The 22,852-nt window shown below is 32.3% G+C and overlaps 1 protein-coding gene across 1 annotated transcript in view; it reads left to right on the forward strand.

Moving 5' to 3' along the window:
• Nucleotides 1–22,852, forward strand: part of LOC129226627 (uncharacterized) — a 351,739-nt gene that overhangs the window by 67,368 nt on the left and 261,519 nt on the right. Inside the window, exon 2 of the mRNA XM_054861257.1 lies at nt 919–1,069. Within this exon, the coding sequence (XP_054717232.1) occupies nt 919–1,069 (151 nt within the window). The remainder of the gene's footprint in view (nt 1–918; nt 1,070–22,852) is intronic.

Consider the following 22,852-nt stretch of genomic DNA (forward strand, 5'->3'; position numbering starts at 1 on the left):
CAACAGGGAAATGTTTGAATTTATCGTTTTTCCCCGTTTTTAATGTTCAGTTGAGAACAAACAAAAGTGATTGCACAGTGCAAAAGATGACAAAACTGCAAAAAAAGAAAGAATGAAAAAATTGTAGATATTACACTTAACCAGGTAGTGCAAGCCTTAGTATATGCACTTTGATTTTACGTGATATTTAACCCTCGAAAATTATGGTTGTCACAAGTGCAAGAAATCGGAAAACGTTTTAAATTTCGAATATGTTTCTCTTAATTGCGTATTTTCTAGAAACACTCATTTCATAAAAGGAACTTTTGGAAAATGTCGCCCATGATATATAAAGTTTATTATAAATATACAGTTGGCTCTCTGTTTATCGACACTCTATTTAACGACGGCTTTTCACTTTCCCAGATGGTTCACTGTAGTGTTAAAAGCATTCTATTTAAGGATGATTTCTACTTAAGGACAATTTTTTTGTGGTCCCTTGAAAGTCGTTAAACAGAGAGCCAACTATATATATTTTTTTAGAAATTCTCATTTCATATAATGGATTTTAGGACAATGTCCCCCTGAATATACAAAATTTCTATACTTCCAGTTCTTCTGTTCTTATAGAATTAAGAACTGTAATGTGGGCTTTTTGCGTTGTAAGAAATTTATAACTTTTTTGGCTATTTGTTGAAAACGAAAAAAAAAAAAAAAAAAAAAAAACTTTTACTTGTTATTTTATTATTATTTTTTTTTATATCCTTATACCACGAGGCAGGAACACGTGAAACTCTTGGTGGGAACTGTGGTGCCAGCGGGCACAGGGTTGGGGGCCCTTGTTTTTAATCATGGATTAAGAAATTTGTGTGTATTGCAAGTTTGTGTGCATATGAGTTTTAATAATAATTAATGCAGTACCTTTTCCATCTTATCTAGGGCAAAGGACGATGCGGTGGAGCAGCGACCGCAGTTGCTGTGTCCTCTGTGCCAGTCGGTGGACCTTGCTACTCAAACGAACAAAATGTGCGGCGATTGCGGGAAAAATTTCTGCCAGAAGTGTGGCACCTTTGTGCCTGGGGAAGGAAGGGTGAGTACTCTTCACTTAGAGCTGGTTCCTCTACCTATTTCTTTTACGTTCATTGATTACTGCTAAATGCGAAGCAATTTGTATTTTGGGCACTTGGGTGATGCTCGTATTCACCAGCCGATTCGGAACTTCGTCAGACATCTGCCCATTGAAGGTTTTTCTTTCTTTCTTTCTTTTTAGTGCTTATTGCACAGGTTTATTTTGATAGGGACTACAATCTGAGTGTTTTGCCTCCCCTGCGCATGATATATTTTTATTACAGTACAGAATGCATATAAACAGCACATGAAAGAGTTTACATCACAAAGAGGGGAAGTTACATCCAGAGCGAGGGTGGGAGTCGAACCCACCACCTCAAGTGTGTGAAGTAATCGCTTAGACCACTCGGCCACTGAGGCCCCAGTTGAAGGTTTTTGATTGGTTGGAAAGAGCAAGAGTTGGAAATGCGGTTAGGGTGGCTAAGGTTCAAATCAGTTGGCGAATACAATCATCTTGAGAATTGATCACGAGTTTCTGCCAAAAATGTGGAACTTGTGTGTCTGAGGAAGGAAGGGTGAGTATTTTCGATTTCCAACTAATTTCTCTACTTCTTTCTGCTACTTTTATTAATTACTTAACGCGTTGAAGGTTAACTACGAATATTTTAGTGGCTTGTGAACTTGGCTGATGCTTGCATTCTCCAGTTGATTCGGAACTTTTGTCATGCGAACCGTCAATTGAAGCTTTCTGATTGGTCGGAAATAGCTGCAAATCACGGTTCTGTTACCAATTAAAGTTCATATCTGTTAGTGAACGCGGCCATTTTGAGAATCAACCATGGTTGGCTCTTTTAATAGGTTCTGGGGTACAGACATAAATAGGGACATTTAGCTTTAGAAAAGTAGGAGATTAAAGTTGGCTCCCAGGTACAAGTTTATTTAGATTTTAACTTTATATGTAGCATTTCAAAATAAATTGTATTCAGTATATTATTATTTTTTATTCATTTCTGAAGAAAGCATTTCTGACATTTATCATGAGACAAAATCCGTTGAGCATAAGAATCTTGAGAAATAGTTCGTAAAAATTTGCAATAGTATCACTTTAAGAAACGACACTTAGACATTTTTCATGAAAAACTTAACTTAATATACAAAACTTAAGATTAGGATTGAAACGGGTTCACAAAAGCGCGAAACATTCTTTTAAAAACACTTGCAGCGCATGTAATACCTGAAGTATGCAATTTCGTTCGGACGCGGCATCGCATTTTTACAAAAAAACACCGGTTTCGTAAATTTGACTAGAGCGAAATTAATTAAAGAATTTCTCATTTTGGTAGTAAACATTAACACTTTTAAAATGTGCCGCGGTGAATAAGTTGTTCAAGAACTGGCTTTTTTTTGCGAGAAATTTCAACTTGGAATAGGTTAATTTTAAAAGTGTTGTATAATTTAAAATACAAACTTATACTTTTGTGTAGAAAGTAATTGAATTTCCAAATGCATTAGGTATCTGATTAGCTTTATTGTCAGACAAGCAAGTGTTTTAATATTTCTGAATTCTTTTCTTGTGCATTTCCAGAAACTAATTCAATTTCAGCTAGCATGATAATTTCTTGTTTTTAGTATCCCATAACTAAGCGAGTGGGACCATAAATGGTCAAACCAGTACATTATTATCTAATTCAAACTATATTGTAAATCATCATTGAAAACTGATGTAATTGTCATAGCTATAAGAGTCCCATTTCAAAGTCACCGTTAGAATTAGTTTTTCCATGAACTAGAACTACAAAATTCGGTAGAATTGTTAAAGTATGGGAATAAAGTTTATTAAATCTAGTTTGAAGGAAGTGAGACAAAAGGTTTATTAAGTTTTTTTTTCAACCTGGCACAAAAGGTACATAAATATATACGTAAAACTATACATAGTATTTATGGATCAATATAATAAATAATAAAACAGATAGATAAATAAATAAATATTTCACATGTTTTTAAATTCTGAGCAGGTGATTTTACCGTACATTTTATTATCTAACATTACGGTAATTTTTCCACTCCTCGAAATCAAAATTACACAATTTTGATACAGAATTAAATTCATTTGATTTTTTTTATTTGATTTTTCTCGATAATTTTTTTCACTATAGCTTCAATTCGAATTCTCGATAAAATGAGAAAAATCCAAAATTTCCGAACATGGCTACTTACCATGCGAGACTCAGCACAATAAAAGGTTTTCCCGTTTTCACTTCTTCAAATAATTTCTCATCGCGTATTGCCACCAAAAAAAAAAAAAAAAAAAAATCCATGTAAAACCATGAAACCCTGTCGAATGAGTAGGAGAAAATGTAATCTAATAAAGGTCACACTATCTTGGAGGAATTGCAAATTAAAACGTTGTACGTTTAAAACGCAGAGAAGCCCATGTGTAAATGAATGGAGGGGGTGGGGGGTCGCGCCAAGAACAAAACGCCAACATATGAATCACCAAAGTGGGAATATTCTCTGATCATAGGATGTGGAATGATTGCATAAAATGAGGGCCGATGGTAAATATGAAAATTCGTGAGACAGGCATAGCCCAGTGAAGATTGAGGTTTTTTTAAAAAGAAGTTTCCTTGAACTGGGAGTGAGACTAAAATCAAGAAGAAAAATGGGGCATTTTCAGTTCTACAACCACTTTCAAGGTAGACACAGTAAAAAATAAAACAAAAACTATGATGTAACCATGAACGTAAGGGATTCCAAATAACAACCCTTAAATGCATCGTGTTGTCATTTTGTAACATACCCAATTTAGTCTTCTAAAATAATATAAGAACAAATTGAAACTCTGTAGTGTCTAATAACCAATAAAATACTTACTGAAGATGCCATTAAATAAATTTTAAACTTGTAAGTGAACCAATCAGATGGAGAACAAAAATAGGTTTATTTTTTGGGCTTTTGCAAATGTCGGACTTTTTTTAACACGCTTTTATTAGCTTCACTCGTATGTTTGTGAGTAACTCTCCTTTGGACTAAAAGCTAGTGGCTTATTACTGTTAGTACATTCCACCACTTTATGAGTGTTCGTGGCCGAGCGGTCTAAGGCGTGGGTCTTCGCGTACGTCCGCGACCGGGAATCATTGGCCTTGCGTTCAGTTCCCGTCTGCACCGAAATTAAATTTGTAATCTTGCAACTCAATTTTCGCCCACTATTCCTGATCGGATTCTTTTAAAATTTGGAATGCAACCTCAGACCCGATGACAATGCAATATTTTATAATCAAATTAATTTATTAATGATAAATTATTAGTTTATTCTAATTAACACGATTTTATTAGCTTAACTTGTATGTTTGTGGGTCCAATTTTCCTTTGGACAAATAGCCAGTGGCTTATTGGAATTACTTACAACGTACAAATCAGAGCTGCGAAGTGCAGCAATGTTTGCGCATGAATTCACCAGAAAGCATTCAAAATGTATGATGCAAATAATGAGTGCAAATACTGAGATACATTTCATTATAAAAACCGAACACACGCACAAACATTTCATTTAAGAGTTACAAGTGTTAGCAATAGTTAATACCTAAATCTTATTTGAAAAAAAAAAAAAAAAACTGTAATAAGGATTTTATATTTTTTAGAAATAAAAAATACAAGCAAATAATTTTCGATTATTAAGTACAAAAAGTAAAATTGTAAATCACAATCTTGGAGGTGTCCATCCCTCTAAAAGCCGCCCCCCCCCCCCCGAAATGGAATCATCCAAAAAAGACTGCTTTAAAATACCCTCTCTCGTAAAAATGTCTATAGCGTATTCTGTGTAATCCCCTCCTCGTCCCTCGTGAATCATAATGATAATTCGTACAAAATAATAGATTAAAAAACTAAAAAAACACGCTTTTCAGAAAAATAAATTAAAAAGTAAAGAATAAAATAATAGTTTAAAAAACTAAAAAAACACGCTTTAGTACCAAAGTGAAGTAAAAAGTTAAAAATAATCTTTGGATGACAAGTATATAAAGTAATTGACCAAACGCTTAATTTTACTGTAATAAAAAAAAAGCGTGGTGTGGCTTCTTATCAGTTGTCTTAAATTTCTTCCACTTGTTATCCATGCAAAAAATAGGCCGCCCCCCGCACGCTTTTTTTTATTACAGTAAAATTAAGTGTTTGTTCAATTACTTTATATACTTGTCATCCAAAGATTATTTTTAACTTCTTAGTTCATTTTGCTACTAAAGCGTGTTTTTTTAATTTCTTAAACTTATTATTATTATTTTTTTAGTTTAGTGCGCTTGCAAATATCTACGTCTTTTAAATCTATGACGAAGAAAATTTTATTACTAGTTAAATAGTAAGGTATTTCTACAATGTATATCAGTGTTTTGGGACATTTACTCGTAAATTAGTAGTCGTTTTTTCAGTTAAAGCCCGATGTTGCTAAATGATTGTTTAATCATAAATCGTACCTAAACTAAGCTATGATTTTTAAAGTATTTTTCTCATGATTTGAACAGAAGTTGAAATCGAAAGAACATATTTTGAAGTGTTTTTAAAAAATCATACATTTAAGGGTTAATCAAAACTTTCATGTGCTAAACAAAGAGCATTCTCTAGCTTCTACTCTCACACTAACCTTTTGTTGAAGTCTTATGCTCTCAACCTGCGAAAAGAAAGAAAATAAGGATATTATGCCGCATTATCTTAAAGTGTTGTGCATTACCTCACACTAACCTTTTGTTGAAGTCTTATACTCTCAACCTACGAAAATAAAGAAAATAAGGATATTATGCCGCATTATCTTAAAGTGTTCTGCAAAACTTAAGGGTATAGTGGAGAAACTGACACAGGAACGGAACGAGCATTCTAAAATGAGCCGAAGGCTATGATATCTACGGAATGGTAAGACTAATTAGATATAATCTATGCTTTATATGGGAGCACATACGCAGCACGAGGCCCTGGGGAAACTCAGAAGGAAAATCACACTGACGGTTTATACTTAGTCTCTTAAAGTTATCGCACGGTTGACATCTACTTGAAGGACACCAAATAGCTGCCTCAAATTTAATAGGAATTTTCTGGAGACATCTCTGCATTGGGATATTTCTACACTCAAAATCAAATCGAGAATAAAATATATATTTTTTTAATCTTAAATAAACTTGTACTGAATTTCACAATTTTTGGAATGCATTTTGCATGTCCATTATTGTACCAAAGTATCGTAACGTTCGGGAGGAGGAAGCCTACTGTAACATAGTTTATAGCTCATGATTAAATATATCTTCTAATATCCAATTGTAGCCAAAAGCTGAGTTAATATTATTTGGTGGGTATGAAATACCGTGTGAGACAAAAAGAATGGTGGGGTTTCAAAAGTGCGTGCTATTAAGAGTAAAAAGTGGTACAAAAACGAAATTGTCTTACACGCATAAATCTTTTTAAAGATGTATATCTGTACTTCAGAGTCAGAACAACATAAGTCACACAATCGTGATTTTACAAGAGAGAGGAAAAAAGGTTGTCTAACACATTCAAAAGATAGGACGCGCGCTCTTTTAACGCTGGTTTTACAAAGCTTGTAATTAAAAAGATTATTTTTTAAAAATAGAACTAGCGTTCACATGGCTCGATACGGAATAGGATTCAACATACAATGCACTAATAAACAAAAAATCGCATGTTTTTGGCCTTAAGTCAGTCTAGTTCTGAGGTACTGATATGTGTCCTCTTCCTGACGCTTGAACGATATCACACTTATGTCCAAATCCCAGCCATACACGTTATAGCATGTACGCAGACACAGAAGCAACTGTTGTAGTAATCCAATTTTCAGTTCCTCGAGATTAGCAAGTAAGAGGAGTACAAGTACAGCATCCTTTACATATCCCCCAAAAGATAAAAATACCAAGCTGTTAGATCTGGTGACCTAGGAGGCAGTTATAAAGTGCTAAATTACTTGTCCCTTGATCGCCATTTTGACTAACTGAATAATATAAATAACACGTGGAAAACATACGATGACACACAGGGACATCTAGTTGTAACTAATTGAAACTTTACAACTCCTTTTTATTCTAGCTCCGCCAGAGAGCTGTAGGTCCAATATTCCCTAATTAGTAGTCTTATGAAACCACAGCACTCTTTTTGAACCACCCTGTATTTTAATATTATCAGAAAATATTTATAGGTTTGTTTGCAATGCTCGAGAAGTGTGAGGACTGACAATGATCACTTGTTTTTCGTGCTACGTAGTACGACCATAAGACTCTTGTAAAGTTTACGACTATCTTGGGATTGCGGCAAATTGAACTCGTATTGTAAGCTGGAAAATTTTGCGATTGTGAGCAAAATTTTGCAAACATAAGAAAATATATGGCAAAGGTAAAAAAAAGAAAGATTAGCAAAATTAAATAATCCGTAATTTAGCATCTGTTTTCTTTTGGGATATTCAAAAGTTAGTAAACAGTGCACCTGCAAATTGTATTCTAAAAGTTTTGAAATATGATACTTTTCTTACACAGTGAAAAATACAATTTTTAGCCATTATTAGATTTTGAGGATAAAAAGAAAGATTTTTTTTCCACTAAATTCTAATTTGCATTTTCTTTCATCTAATATATAATGATTTTAAAGTAGGAAAAAATATCGAATCTTAAGTGTAGCGGATAAGATTAAAACCACTTGCAACAACGTATCTAGTGCGAAAATGCATGCTGATTTTAAAATTCTTTCAAGGTTTCACTCTAAAGTCCGATTTGATAAATTATGCAGAAAGTTGCATGTTACATTAAAAGCTCTCATCCTTAATGTTTCCATGAAAACGTGTTATAACACTTTAAAAAATTACGTCATTTTTTAGTCTTTAAACGGTACAATTTCAAGATTTATTGAGGCACCGGTTGAAAGCGTTCACACGTTATGAGAAAATCAATAAAAAAGTTATTGTACTTTTTGGGTAAAAAATGCGAGGCAAACAAAGAAATTGACTACGAACATGAAAGTACACACAGCCTTACTTTTTATCTTTCTACTGTCAATTAATATTATGATCTTGTTCAGTTAACTTATTTCTTGTTCAGTTTCAAAAGAGAAAGAAACATGTCTAGCCAGTTTGGTTTAAATAGGAATCAAAGTATTTTCCTCCAAAATAAGATAAATGCTTCTTTTTCTAAAAATATATTTAATATACTCATAGTAGAAGCTAATAAAAAGTTAAACAAATCAAAAGAATGAAAAGGAGTATAAAGAGAGGAATTTGTATTACTTGTTTAATATCGACAAGACCTCGAGCAACATTCTCAGAATACTTTGATGCAGAATGATTATTTTTTCCCCTGGCGAACGAAAACTAAATTAAGTAAAAGAGAATAAATGAGAAATTAAAGATTGAGTTCCTATTCAATTGAAAGCAATTTTAGTAAAATAAGACGAACATGGCAAATAGACAAAAGAGCTATTTAAAAGAATTTCAGAACAATTTAAATGAACAATTTAAAAGAATTTCAGAACTAAAGCTTAAAAAATATTTAGAATTCTTTTCCCAGAAATTAAAGCTGTAAATGTGTTACAAAGAAATCCAAAGATTTAAAATATATTTTACGTGATTCATTCCATTCTTTGAACAGCTGGTCCCTAAAAAATTACTAAGAAAGTTATTTTTTAGTTCGGTTACTTGAATATTCTAAAGCGCTGTTTGCTTTTCCTCTATGGTTAGGCTAGTAAAAGTTTCCCCTTAAAAGCTGTTGTATAAGGTTTTGATTTTTATTCTTTAATAACTGTTTCATTTTCAAAATATTTATTTTAGAACTACTAGGTTCAGGAATATATTTTGAGAAAATTATGTTTTCGAGATGGATATTTTTAGGATTTGCTCAAGTTTATGCATTTTTTCTTTCTTGTTTTGATCTTGAGGAATCCTCATATCTCTTCGTTGATTTTTTAAAATTGAAAACATTCCGGAATTGATTTTTCTATTTCTTTTTTATAAAGTGGTTTTTACTTAATGTTATTATGTACCATGGCATAGTCTCAACCAGTGGTCGGAAGTAGCGCGCTACAAGTAGTGCCTTTACTGTAATATAGCTACATTTTTTAGTAATTTGTAGTATAGCGCACTACTTTTAAAAAAAAGTAGAGTAGCGAGTAGTTTGATACAGAACACTAGTAGTTTTTAACGTACTCAACCGAAACTGCTTTTAAATAAGGTTTAAAAAAAAAAAAACATTTTATCAGGAGTATAAGAAAGGGGATTGTGTTCAGATCCAGATCCCTAGTTTGAAGCTCAAAAGTAATTTATTAGATCCTACAAAATATAAATTCCTATAAAATTAATTCCAATATAGAAAATTAAAAGTTTTTTTCCTCCGTTTAAAATATGCTTTCCTCATATAATCAATTTTATGTATATGTATGCCAATGTAAAATTCGAATCAAATTACGATTGCTTCTATTTACATTTATCAAATAGCCGAATTGTAAAAAATTGAATCTTTCAATTTTTTAATCTTTTCTTGCAGCAAATATTCGTAAAAAAGAAAGAAATGATAGTTCTAAGTAATATTCTTTGTTTAAATAAGCTTATTTATTAATCTGGGCAACTTTTCGAATATTTTCGTTTAATCCTCAAATGGTGTGTTTGTGTGTGTGTGTGTGTGTGTGTTTGTGTGTATGCTACTTATTTATTTATTTTGTGAAAAGTAGCGAAGTAGCGTCTACATTTCAAAAGTAGCTTGTAGTCGCTGTAGTAGAAGTTGTAATTAAAAAGTAGTTGTAGTTAATTACATTTGAACTAACGTGTAGTTCTAATTCGCTAAAAAAAATGCAGTTTTTTCAACCACTGGCCTCAACTTATTTCGCATTTTTTTCGTCATTGTGGCATTTTAAAATATGAAATATTTTTAAAGGCCTAGAAATCGATGATTAGATTGGCATTTCTTTTTGTTACTTTTTTTTTCAAAATATTTTATCTTGAAATTTAATGCTTTAGAACGAATTTTACATGCTAAAATATTTCTTCTCTTTTTTTAGTTACAAAATTGTATCTAGTAAAGTCTCGTTTTACCATAACTTGTTGAAAAAGTTTTCTTCATGTTTTTTTTCCACTCCGTGAAACATCTTATCTTAAAACTGCTCATTTTGGAGTGACTTGTAAAAAATTTTTTTTCTGCATCAACATCTTGTCAAGAAAGGCTTTATTTTGAAATTTTTTGTTGAACACTTTTGTCTTTATTTCTGGCTCATGTTTACATTTTTAAAGTCAACAATTAATGGTTTTTTAATGATTTTTTTTACTTCTCTTTTTTTCTGAGGGATGAGACGGGAGCTTGACCTTATGCCACGACTATTTTGGGAAAAAAAAAAAAAAAAAAAAAAAAAAACAAGCATATACACAAAGCCTTTGATTTTGTTTTTCTTCTTACTTTATCAGTTACAAAACATTGTTTAAAAATTATAATCTTTTAAATACTTTGCGTGTAGGAATCAGAAAATTACCTAAACAGAATGTTCAAATGTTACTCATACAATTTGAAAAATATCAGCTGCAGATTCTAATTAAAACATTTGCTCAGACCCTGTAAGTGCTCTTGTGCTATTAAACCTAATAGAACCACCGAGTTGAAGTATTCTCATGACAAGAGTAAATATGGTTAAACTTAAATGTTACAACAAAGAAAAGGACTAAATATCACTTCCTGACTGAAAAAATTATAACTTTAAAAAAATTCACTCATTTATTATATTGTTTATAATGACTTTTAAATAGTAACAATACTTTTAAATTTTTGCAGTTGTTGCAAGACTCGCATTGCTTTTTAAATTAGAATCAAACATTATTTAGACTATTAGTAAAAACCAAAAATGTATTTGGAGCAATATGTGTTTTTGGATCAGAAACAGGAAAGCTGCAATACATAGCAATTGGTTTCTCACAGATTACATTATATTTTTTAGAATGTCATTGAAATTAGTTTGACTTAGGGAAATTCGAATATAACATTAAATATCTAAAATGATAACATTTTAAAAAATAAATTTTCTGAACTTTTTTTGTTATACTTGAAAGCATTAAATGGAGCTGTCCTCTTTTTGTACCGGGTCAGCAACTGAAATGTGGCAAAATTTTTTTATATCTTTCATGGGGTAAAAAAACTGATTCAGAACTTCCATGCACTATCTAGTTAATACATGTGGTGTGATCGTTGGAAACAATTTTTATTTCAGTCTTCTCTACATTCAAAATCCTTTCTCGCAATTGTGGCTAGAACTGGCCAGCTACGTCGTGTGACCAAATTGAGAATTTTAAATCAAAAGTCTACGTTAATAAAACTCAAACAGACCGAAAATTCAAGCGGTAAAGGAAGTGTGGTAACTTACATTGGTATGTAAGTGTGTGAAATAGTGGCGCTGCCTTTCAAATAGTCATGTCGGTGCTTCGCTCTACCGGTTCGCTAACGAGTTAAAGTCAAATCGAAAACGTGCCCAGCGTGAAAACCTGCCCCGGTCTCCCCTATAATTTGCTTGATTTTGTGATCACGTGTTAATGCCTCCGACATTGTCACCTTTTTTAAAAAAAGTATTTTTGAAGCAGTTCTCATCCCCTTATCCTTGTGAATTTTGGTTTTCAGTATTAGTATACGTCAAGTAGGCATAATATGGAGTAAGGCACTGAAAATAATCTAAGGTGCGCTTTGTAATGGCTAACCTATCATTCAAAAAACTTGCCAGGAAAAAATATTGACCGCCCTCTTATTCATGTTGGGAAACTGACCAGAATTACATGCCCATCTCTCCTGTATCCTAGATTACCTTAAAATAATTTGTGTATTTAGTTCTTTGATTCTTTTATTACCAGTTTTCGAATAATATGTTTAAAAATGCTATGTGTATTAATGTTAGATTTTAAGAAAAAAACGTTGATATATTTTTATTTAATAAGTAGCTTTAGCAGTCTAATCAGTAACAGCTTCAAACTCCTATTGTACTACTTGAATTTACCACATGTCAGGGGGGGGGGGGGTCATGACCTCACATAAAGGTCTAATTGGGACGGAAGAAGTTGAAACTCCATGACTTAGACCATTCCATTCGAAAGGAGTTTTTACTTCTAACTTTCAATAAATAAGTCGAAACAAATCACAAACCTGTACGGAAAATTGCCCAATATTCTGTATAAAACATCACTAAAATTCAATCTTGAGTAGTTTTACAAAAACTTATTGAAGTGCAAAGCATATTCAAGGCGTTGATTCAATTCTGTGACAGTTTTCTGGTAAAATATTTTTAAATTACGTTAGAAAGGCATTAGTACGGTAACAGCTACAGACACAATCATACTGATGTTCCAATTCTATTCTTTTATCTAGCACTTCAGAGAATTTCCAATAGTAATGTTTAGAATCTTATTTTGGAACTATTTTTCTCTAAAAAAAAGCTGACTTTAATGCCAACAATAATAAGAAAAATCGTTCCATTTAGACTTTTAAAAGATAAAATGTAACAATATTTGAAATTTAACTTTAAAAAATGACCTTTTGAAAAATTTATGTTTTTCATAAATTCGAAGAAACGTTAAATGCATTTGCAAAGTATATTATTAAGCACCATTTTTATTGAAATCCATAAAAACTAAAAGCTAGTAAAACGGCTTTTACAATTTTTTGGCGTTTTTAGCGCTCTTTCTTTTTCATTTATCGCTTTTCAAATATTCTTTAGTTCAAAAGCCTTTTTGTAGCTTTTAAAGAAAAATAAGATTATGTTCAGCTCTTTTTATAGCATAGTTTCTATCATTACTGACGGAAATTTTTATGGTTTATTTCGTTTCCAGTCTGCTGCGTTGCCAAATTTTTCCATCACAGTAAATGGGTTTATGAAATACTAAATAGTAGTTTTTGCTTAGGTTATTCTATTAACAACATAGCCTTGTTGGCATTTAGCTATTTTTCCCTTTATTTATGAAATGAAATTTCATTTTTGTGCATTTAATAACATATTGATAGCAAAATAAAAAAAAGTTTATTTCTTTCCTGTTTTATTTCTTTCTTTCATTATTTATTTCCAATTACTCTAGTTTTATTTATTTATTTATTTTTTATAAAACGCCTTGATGATGTACGTGCAAAAAGAATAGAAAAGTAATTTGCACAAGTACTTGATTTGTTCATTTTTACTTTAAATTTAATATCTCTTCTCTACATAGTATGAAATGAAGTCCCCAAAAAGTGTCTGTAGGTTTGAACTCGCAAAACTCGAGAACTACCCGGCCGATTTCGGAGAAATTTTCACAGTTTGTTTCGTTAAGTCCTGAAAAGGTTTGCAAACCAGTTCGAAAACAATTCGATGAATAGTTATTTTTTTTATTCCAATTTAGGCCCAATTTTCTCATAAATTCCTGATGATAGGGGTGAAAAATTACTTGCATATATTAATATTATAAATCGTTGAAAAGAGTAGAATTCTTCGCATTCTACGCAATTAGTTTGAATGATATAACTTAATTACGACGGGAGTTATTTGCGTTTTTAGCTCGAATTTGTTTAGGCTTAGCTGAAATGTAGGCACTACTTTCTTCATTAAATCTATCAAAAAAAGTGAAGGGATTGCCCCACGGTTTTCCTTTTGACACCATTGAAAAGAGCTGTTTTTTTTTACTCCAGATCAAAAGTTTAACCCTCTATCTCCATTAGAAAAAAGTTACAAGCGAATTAAATGAAGCTTAAAAGTTTTTAACCATTTTATTTTCCGTTTCCACGGTAATGCTTTTTGAAACCATTGTTTATTTCCATCTTTCTCATTTTCAATTCGTCAACTTATTTTACTTTGTGTTTTCATGGTTACGCTTTTTAAATTCATGTTTCTCATTTAAATTTCTTAAAAGTATTTCAGTATCTCTCATCACTGTTTGGAGGGGAAATTTTGCACGATGGTTTTTTTTTTCTTTTATTTAAGCCTTATTGTTGAATTTACGTCACTTGATACAATTTTTATTTTCAGAGTAGACCGGGCAAAGCCGTGCAACGCAGCTAGTATGTAACTAAATTATAGAAATCTAATGATGGTGTCGTAGCAACCAATAAAATCGTTAAGAACTGATGACTTCAAAAAATGGGGCTAAATATTGTTATCGATGCGTAAAATTTCAAATAAAGAACTAAATGAGCCTAATTCAATAGTTTGAAATAGATTAAAATAAGAATGGAGTCAGACTGGATTTGTCTATCAGTGCAATTGCACGGTTACAAAAATTTGTTGCACAAAATTTTTGCATTTGTTTTACAAGTGCATTTGAAATTAGAATTGGCGATCGATAATAAGAAATATTTTGATGCTTGAGATTTTTGCACAATTGCCAAATTTTGAGCAATTCTACCAACATTAGTGATTTAAAAAAATAGCTAGAATATAATTTTGTTATGAGCATACTACTGAATATGCATTCAGAAGACTTTATTAATGATGTGTTGAACGAGCACATCCAGTTGGGAAAGCAAAACTATCAGAATGGAAATGCTTACCATTCCCAAGGATTGATGAGCAATAGAGAGCAGGAGGCGGCAGCCTCCAATAAAAAAACGAAAAAAAAAAAAAAAAAAAAGACAAGGAACTGCTTTAACCAGTAAGTGGACAAATTTAAGGTAATATCCAGCAATTCTGAAAAGGAAAGGCGGAATGTAGAGATCGCTTTTGTGTATCAACCGAGGGTAGGTGCTACATTTAGCTCTCACCGGTTGATAGTGGTTATATAAGCATTTGTGAAGAACAGGATTAAACTTCTGTTCTTCGTTATCAGCTTTTATTAAGTTTGGTTTGTCGTGGGTTGGTCAACCACGCTTTTTAATCGTTGCAAAAAACAAAAATGAATTCCCAATTCAAGTAAACTATAAGAGGCACTGAAACCTCTGGTCAATGGCAGCTGAAAGAGGTAAAACAAAAACCCATCTACTTACACTTGTGCAATCACACATCTATTTTGTCTGCGTCCAAGTTGCAATGTTTCACCTTTTTGGGTAATTTCTAAATCATCGCAATGCGTATCCGTGTTCTAGAACTGCGAATAGCAGTACATACACTGTAAAAACGATTCAGAAACGTTCCTGGAAAATAATGGGCAGCTAATGTGCCCAATTTCTGCCAGTAATATACCGTGTAAAAACCAGGAACGTTTTCCACTAAAATTCAGTAACCTTCCAAAAAAGTATCCCGGAAGCCTCTTGAAAAATATTCCCGTTTGAAGCCAGTCGTGTCCCAGAGTAAACGTAAGTAGGTATAATAGAATAACTTCGCACCTTCCTGATTTATTAAGAAATTTTCATAATCAGCATTGCAAACATGGCCGAAGCTAAGCCAGAATTGCAAGTAAGCATCAAAAATTACTCGCTTGCAATTCTTGCAAAGCAACGTAGTCTATACTTATTCGTTCGCTTTGTGAGCTTAAACTGTATGGATTTGCCTCAATCGCACTGAAGCCGACAGACACACTTCATAAATACGTTCAGTTAATCCTTAAACTGGGAGCTAAAAATATTTTTCACAACAGTGAGAAATCTACATTCGTGCAACTTGTAGCAATTCAGGAACCTTTTTGACAATGATATTTAATTCTTTCAGGAAATTAATAAAAACCTTTGATATCTCGAAACGCTACACGGAGATACTCAGAAACGTTTCGGAAATTTTCAATGTATGTAGCAGTTAAATATCAATAAAGTTAACGAATTAATTTCAAGGCTGAACTTAAGCAAACACAGGCTAGTGAACTTTCGACTTTTGAAACTTTTCGAAAAGAATACAAGTCTCTGAGACTTTCCTTGTTTCTACTAATCTGTTTAAAAGTGTTTTTAAAAATAGTTTCACCAAATGCTTGTTTTATCATTGTACTAGCTGTACCCGACGCGCGTCGCTACGCCAACAAAAAAATACATCATTATACTGATTTTCATGACAATCGGTTGAACGGGGCAGAAGTTGCTACTCTGCAGTGCCACCTGGTGGCGAGTGGCTTCAATGAGCATATTATGCACCTTCTCTGTAAAAATACATATATATAGCAATTTGCATAATAATCGGTCCAGGTATCAAGTGAAGCCGTGACTATACTCAAATTTTGTACTCACGCAGTTTGCAAGATCGCTAAAAATATCAAATAGAAAAAGTTTTAAATCCCCCCGTTGTATGAAAAGCCATAAAACAATAAAGAAAGAATTTATTTGTTCAAACTCAAGAAAAATGGCAACAGCTAACTTCTTATCAATGAGATCTTTCACGCGAATTAATTTCCGCAGCCGATAATTTTATTCGTATTTATCCAATGGATTGTGACTTAAATTGGAATAAAAAAGGAACTATCGATCAGATTTTTTTCGAACTGGTCTATAAACATTCCCAATACCAAAAATAACAAACGGTGAAAGTTTCAGCCAAATCTGCCGGGTAGTTTTTGAGTTCATGGATGACATACAGACAAACATTCATTTTTATACATATAGATTAGAAAACAATAAATGTAAAAGACCTTATATGGTCCTAAAATTTGTGTTTTTAAATATATTCTGCATTAGAGCGAAAAAATTTCTCGTACTTCTTACTGAATAAATGTTATTTAAAATGAAACCGGCAAGACAATTATTGCTGTTGTATTGATTCGAGGCAAGCAGACATCAATTTCATATAAAAAGGAGAAATTAAAATTATTAAAATTCTACGTAAAAGCACACTCTGGTTCAAATTAAAACGGCCGTGTTACCAATAAAATATATCAAAACAGGTAAATTATATATATTTCATGCTGTTTAATAGCTAAAAAATGAAACTTGTTGTTCTTATCAAAGAAAACAACAATAGTGGAAATCAAAACCAGATAGCTCCAAACAATTCACAAACAATTTACCAAATCCTTGGACATTAATAGGCAGAGACACACTTTATACGAGAGCTTTCGCAGTAAATCTTCAATATAGGTCTATCAAAACGAAGTTCTGACCTCATGTATCATTTCAGATCTTCTCATTCTAGGACAATGTAAATCCCATATAAAGTCACCACAACAAGGCATCCCCATCCAGACAGGTATTCCTGATGATTCAATCCTTGCGTAAATCACAACTTAAATCTGAGCGTGTGGATAATTGCCGAGAAGTTAAAATTGACGTGTTTCCAATAAAACATATCAAAACAAGTAAATAAAGTTCATGTCATTTACAGGCTAAAAAATGAAATTTGTTGGGCTCATAAAAGACAACAACAATAGGGAAAATCAAAACCAGATTGCTCCAAACAATTCACAACCAATTTACCAAATCCTTGGACATTAATAGGCAGAGACACACTTTATACGAGAGCTTTCGCAGTAAATCTTCAATATAGGTCTATCAAGACGAAGTTCTGACCTCATGTATCATTTCAGATCTTCTAATTCTAGGGCAATGTAAATCCCATATAAAGTCACCACAACAAGGCATCCCCAGCCAGACAGGCTATTCCTGAAGATTCATTCCTTGCGCAGAGTACAACGTAAATCTGAGCGTGCGGATAATTGCCGAGTCATCTCCATAAAAGTAGCACGCAAAGCAACGACGAAATTGTTTTCGGGATAATTAACGGGCCTGTAAAGCAGTTCCATTAGATTCTGTTATCGATTCCGGAGCTGTCCTCCCCTGCAGAGCACGTACCAAACTTGAATAATTGAGCAGCGGCAAATTATAAAGGGATACTAAAAACTGCCAAGTTGGAGGAAAAAGAAATAACTCTCTCTCTCTTCAGAGAAGGTGTTTTCGTTGCGACTCTAAACGAGGCACTTAAAAACAATAAAGAGGTATCTATACGCATTTAATGGTTTAAACCGTATAAAGTGGATGTCGTTTTGATTTGACAAAAAAGCTAATGAAAAGGGTAAAGATTTCTTTTTTTATATTTTACCTCAAAAAAATGAGCAGTTTCTTTTTCTTCGATTTAATCTTCAGAAAGGTGAGGTTTAAAAGCGTATACACCATGCAAATAATGGTATTAAGGTAACTCTTTTTTGGAAGAAATTTTATTTGAAAGAGAAAAATAATTGAGTGTTTTACACTTACAGACGTACGACGACAACTTGACAAATTAAACAGTGAAAGTGACAACATTTCAATAAATCAGGTTTTAACTGGAAAAAAGTCACTCTCGCAAAAATAGCACAAATCGTAAGACACTTTCGAATTTTATTTTTTTAATTTTAATATCGTCCACCTACTCGTATTTTGTTTCATTAATTGCCCATTTATTTGTGTATAATAAACAGGGATCAATTCTCAGAGCAGGAATTAGTAACTGGAGGGAGCAAGTCCAATCATTGGATTAGGTAATGCTGAGGCAAAGATCTCAAGTCACATGGTTCAGCTTCGACTAATGGGAGACACGTTTTACGTGAAACAAGTGGAAGAAACATGATTTCTTTCAATACTTTACTTTTAAATATGTCGCTTGACATAAGATCTTTGCTTAAAGAATGAAAGACTTCATTCTCTCCACCTTTTATTCCCTATCAGTGGTTGAACTGCTGCCGGAAAACAACGCCGTTCCTGTGCTGCTATTCCGGAAAAATAAATTATCCGTTCACATTTAAACTGATCATGACTCTGAATTCAATTAGTGTTTCTCGTCGGCATTCCGGTACTTTAAAAATTAACCAATTCACCCCCAATAATTTAAGTTTCAGTGGTTTGTACATAAGTGGTTTATGAAGCGTTTTAAAATGGATTGGAACTTTCTGGGTAACCGAGTGCAAAATTAAAGTTTCCAAAAAGAAAAAAAAAAGGTCAGTAGTCCAGTCAAATTATACAAAAAAAAAAAAAAAAAAAAGGGCTGAAATCGCAAAGTGCGATGTAGTTCTGATTTTTTAATATGTTGTTTGGGTCAGTTAGGGTAGTGCAAATCTAAGTTTGCAGTTATCAAAAATCTGTGCTCGCTGCGTAATTCGCAAAAAACTGCGAAATTTTCGGACTTTTTTTAGTTTTTCTTTTATAACTCCTAAACTATCTGACATTTGATACTAAACGTGAAGATAATACAAGTTTTAAAACACATTAAATATTAAACAATCGAAGCTAACGTGGCGTTCTTTACGACCAATAGGTTAGGAGATATCGTACTTCAAAAAATTGGACATTTTTGGCAAAAAATAAAAAAATTATGGTTCGATCACATTCCACGCCAAATATGAACATGAATTCCCACTCTAATTGAAAAAAAAAAAAAAAAAAAAAAAACTGGATATACTGTTACAGTACATTTAACTGGTTTTCATTTAAATCAAAAACGAAGTCTGTAGGTTCAATAGTTCTTTTACAAAGAAACAAATAATCGGAAAATTCGATTTTTGAAGAAATGAGACAAAACACCTTTCAAGACAATGTGGAATATCCTATTCTAAAAAAGGGGCCAAAGAATGATGTAATAGGACTCTAATGAGCGTTTTTATAAGCGTGTTTGCTGGCAAAACACGGCGGTTACAGAAAACTTCAATAGGTCAATAATTGACAGCCTTATACAAGTAACGCAAGCAACATTGATGAATTTTTGACCGTATTTCATTTTTCAACTGGAAAATTACCCACCGAGTTTTATTTTGAATGCAGAACTCATTCTTTTTGCAAAAGCCAATGGAACTGTCCAGATTCATCATATCAAACGTAAAAAATTTTTTTGGCTGTTTTCATCTCAAATATTTAACATATTTCCTTCTAGACAAGTGCCAAAGTTCAGTTAATTTGTATTTAGTTTTATTCTTTTTTTTAGAGAGCCGATTTTAACCGAGTAAAAATGGAATAATTCTTAGATTCGTACTTTTTCTTCACGCAGTTAGTAAATGTGATACCACATCTCCTTATGTCCGTCTAAGAAAAGCAAAACTGCGCGGTGTTTTTCAAACGAACTGGTATAAAGTTGACCAGGTCACCATAGCTTTTTCCTGAAGTGAATCTCGAAGCTTTATCCGAAGCTGTAGAGATGGAGCTGGTTGCTCTGTATGGAAATGAGGGATCCTCCTATCTTCTGCGACAGTATTCAGTTCCAAATGTTCCTCAAAGCAGCATGTAATGCAACTGTGAACTGTCTTTGTTAGTCTTCAACTACAAGAGTAGCTTCATTCCATTCGTATCTCAGGTACCGACAAGTAAACAAATGGTTTGCAGAGGAGAAGGATGCCTCAGAGCGGAGTTGGTTGAAGACCAACATAAATTTTGAGATTGGTTCGTCACCAATCACTACATTAAACGATCCAACCTCATCCGTCCTTTTCATTTTTTTCTTATTTAGTGTAAGAAGGAATAGATGGGGAGTAATCTGTTGTTGCAGAACTGATCTTAGCTGCTCAGTTTTGTGTAATCTGCCATTTGAAAAGACTGCCCACGACATCTTTGCCATTCAAATCGATACAAATGAAAAAAAAGGAAAAATAATAAAATGAAAAAAGAAATCGATCTATCCTTCTTTTATTCAGTTCTGGAGTACAATCGCACCCATCAAAGACACCCTATAATCAAGACACTAAGTGTAGTAACTTTTTAAGATACATTTTAATGATAAAACTAGCATGTAATCGCCCTCTTAAAATCCTTCTGTTTTTTTTTTTTTTTTTTTTTTTTTTTTTGTCCATTATTCTAATGGAAAGTGTTTTGTACCGAAAATCTTTGGTTCAAAAATATTATCTTTTCAAAATCAAGCTTGGTAGATAACTTTCCAGACGAAAAACGAAATACGGCCAAAAATTCATCAATATGAAAGGCATAGATAAGTGGGGGAAGGAATGTTTGCGTTACCTGTGCGTAGGACTGCCAACTATTGGCCTATTTAATTTTATTATAACCGCCCTGCTTTGCGAGCACACATAACTTATGTAAACACATATTAGAGTCTTATTATATCATTCTTTGCCCCCTTTTTTAGAATAATATGTTCCATATTGTCTTGTAAGATGTTTTGTCTCATTTCTTCAAAAAACGAATTTTCCGATAATTTGTTTGTTTTGCCTTTGTAAAAGAACTATTGAACCTACAGACTTCGTTTTTGGTTAAATTGAAAGTCTATTAAGTGCACTGTAACAGTATGTCCAGTTTTTTCAATTAGAGTGGGATTTCATGTCCATATTTGGTGTAGAATGTGATCAAAGCTTTTTTTGTTATTTTTTTGCCAAAAATGACCAATTTTTGAAGTACGATATCTCCTAACCTGTTCGTCGTGCTTCCACTTGAGCTTCAATTGTTAATTGTTGCTTTAAAACGGGTATTCACATTTTGTATCAAAAGTTAGATATTTTAGGAGTTATAAAGGAAAAACTAAAAAAAAAAAAGTCCGAAAATTTCGCTGTTTTTCGCGAATTACGCAGTGAGCACAGGTTTTGGAAAACTGCAAATTTAGATTTTCACTACCCTAACTGACCCAAACAACGTATTGAAAAAATCAGAACTACATCGCAATTTGTGGTTTTAATGTCTAATATGACTTGACAATTAAAGTTTTTTTTATCGCTATCAGCGAAAATAAACCAACAAATCACATTTTTGATAGCATTAAAAAGAATTAAAAAAAAACTTAGTAATATGGGTTTTTGAATTACTTCTGTCAAGGGCAGATACTTCGCTCAGGTCAGCTCGTATGTTTGTACATGTAATTATTTAGACCGAAGAATATCAGAAAGGTTGCACAAATTAATTTTTTTCCTTCACGAAAGAGAAGTTTTATTTCCAAACACATTTCCACATTTCTTGTAGACCTAAGAGCGACGAAGGAGCGATTGGATCATTAAATTTTCCTCCGAACAAAAGCGTTAGAAAAAAATTATTTTCGTCTAAATGGTTTATAGAGCTTTAATTTTTCACTCTAAATTTCAAAAGAAAAAGAAAGTCAAAGCTTAACAGCGAGTGAATGGAAAACATTCTCTTCTGCTTAGTTAAGAATTTAGTGCTTTTTAGAGCCCATCGCAGAAAAAGCTCATGCTTCATTTCTTCACTTATTGATTATTTTTTTTACTCATTGCGAATCACAATTTTATATTGAGTTCACTTTTCGTTACAATGCAGTCAGTAAGGTATCTCTTCTACCTATATAGCTCAAATGTTAAAAGAAAATATGCTTTCATATAAAATATTCTCAGTATAATAGTTATTAAATTATTTATTAGAATCTATTCAAAAGGTCTGTTATCTGTTTGAAAGTTTTTTTGCATTCATTTATGGTTTTCTTTTTACATAAAACAGATATATTTTGCTTACAAAGGAATTTAATATTGAATGATATATTTGAAATAGTTTGTTGGTCGTAACAATTGAGAAAGAGTAGTTGTCCGAAGAAAATCAATGTTGGTTTTCTGGTACGGTCTTTTAAATGTAGGCAAACTTGTTTTAAACCTTTTTACTAAAAATCATTTAAATTACATTTTCACAAACTAAGAACTTTATGATTTCAAAATTTACTTCTTCTGGTCAAAAAAAGGAATTTCGTCCACATATTTATCGTTGCAATTTCTTCATTGATTATAGTTATTCTGTAGTTCTAAAATGTTATATTTTCCCAATAGTCTACAGCATTGCTTTTTATCAATGTAATTATCACAGAGAAGAAAGCGAAAGAAAGTTTATTAAAAAAAAAACCTTGTAAAGAACTTGATTGTTCAATCATATTGTCTTAAAAATATGTTTATACTGTTCAATGAGAAAAATGTTTTTTTTTTTTTGTTTGAATGGAGTTGTTTCCTTCAGTCAAAAGTAGTACTTTTTGTCACTGAAATTGATAGAATAAGCAAAAAATATAACATGGACTCAGAAAATACTTT

This window comes from Uloborus diversus, chromosome 7, assembly GCF_026930045.1.
Source record: "Uloborus diversus isolate 005 chromosome 7, Udiv.v.3.1, whole genome shotgun sequence".
NCBI lineage: Eukaryota > Metazoa > Arthropoda > Arachnida > Araneae > Uloboridae > Uloborus > Uloborus diversus.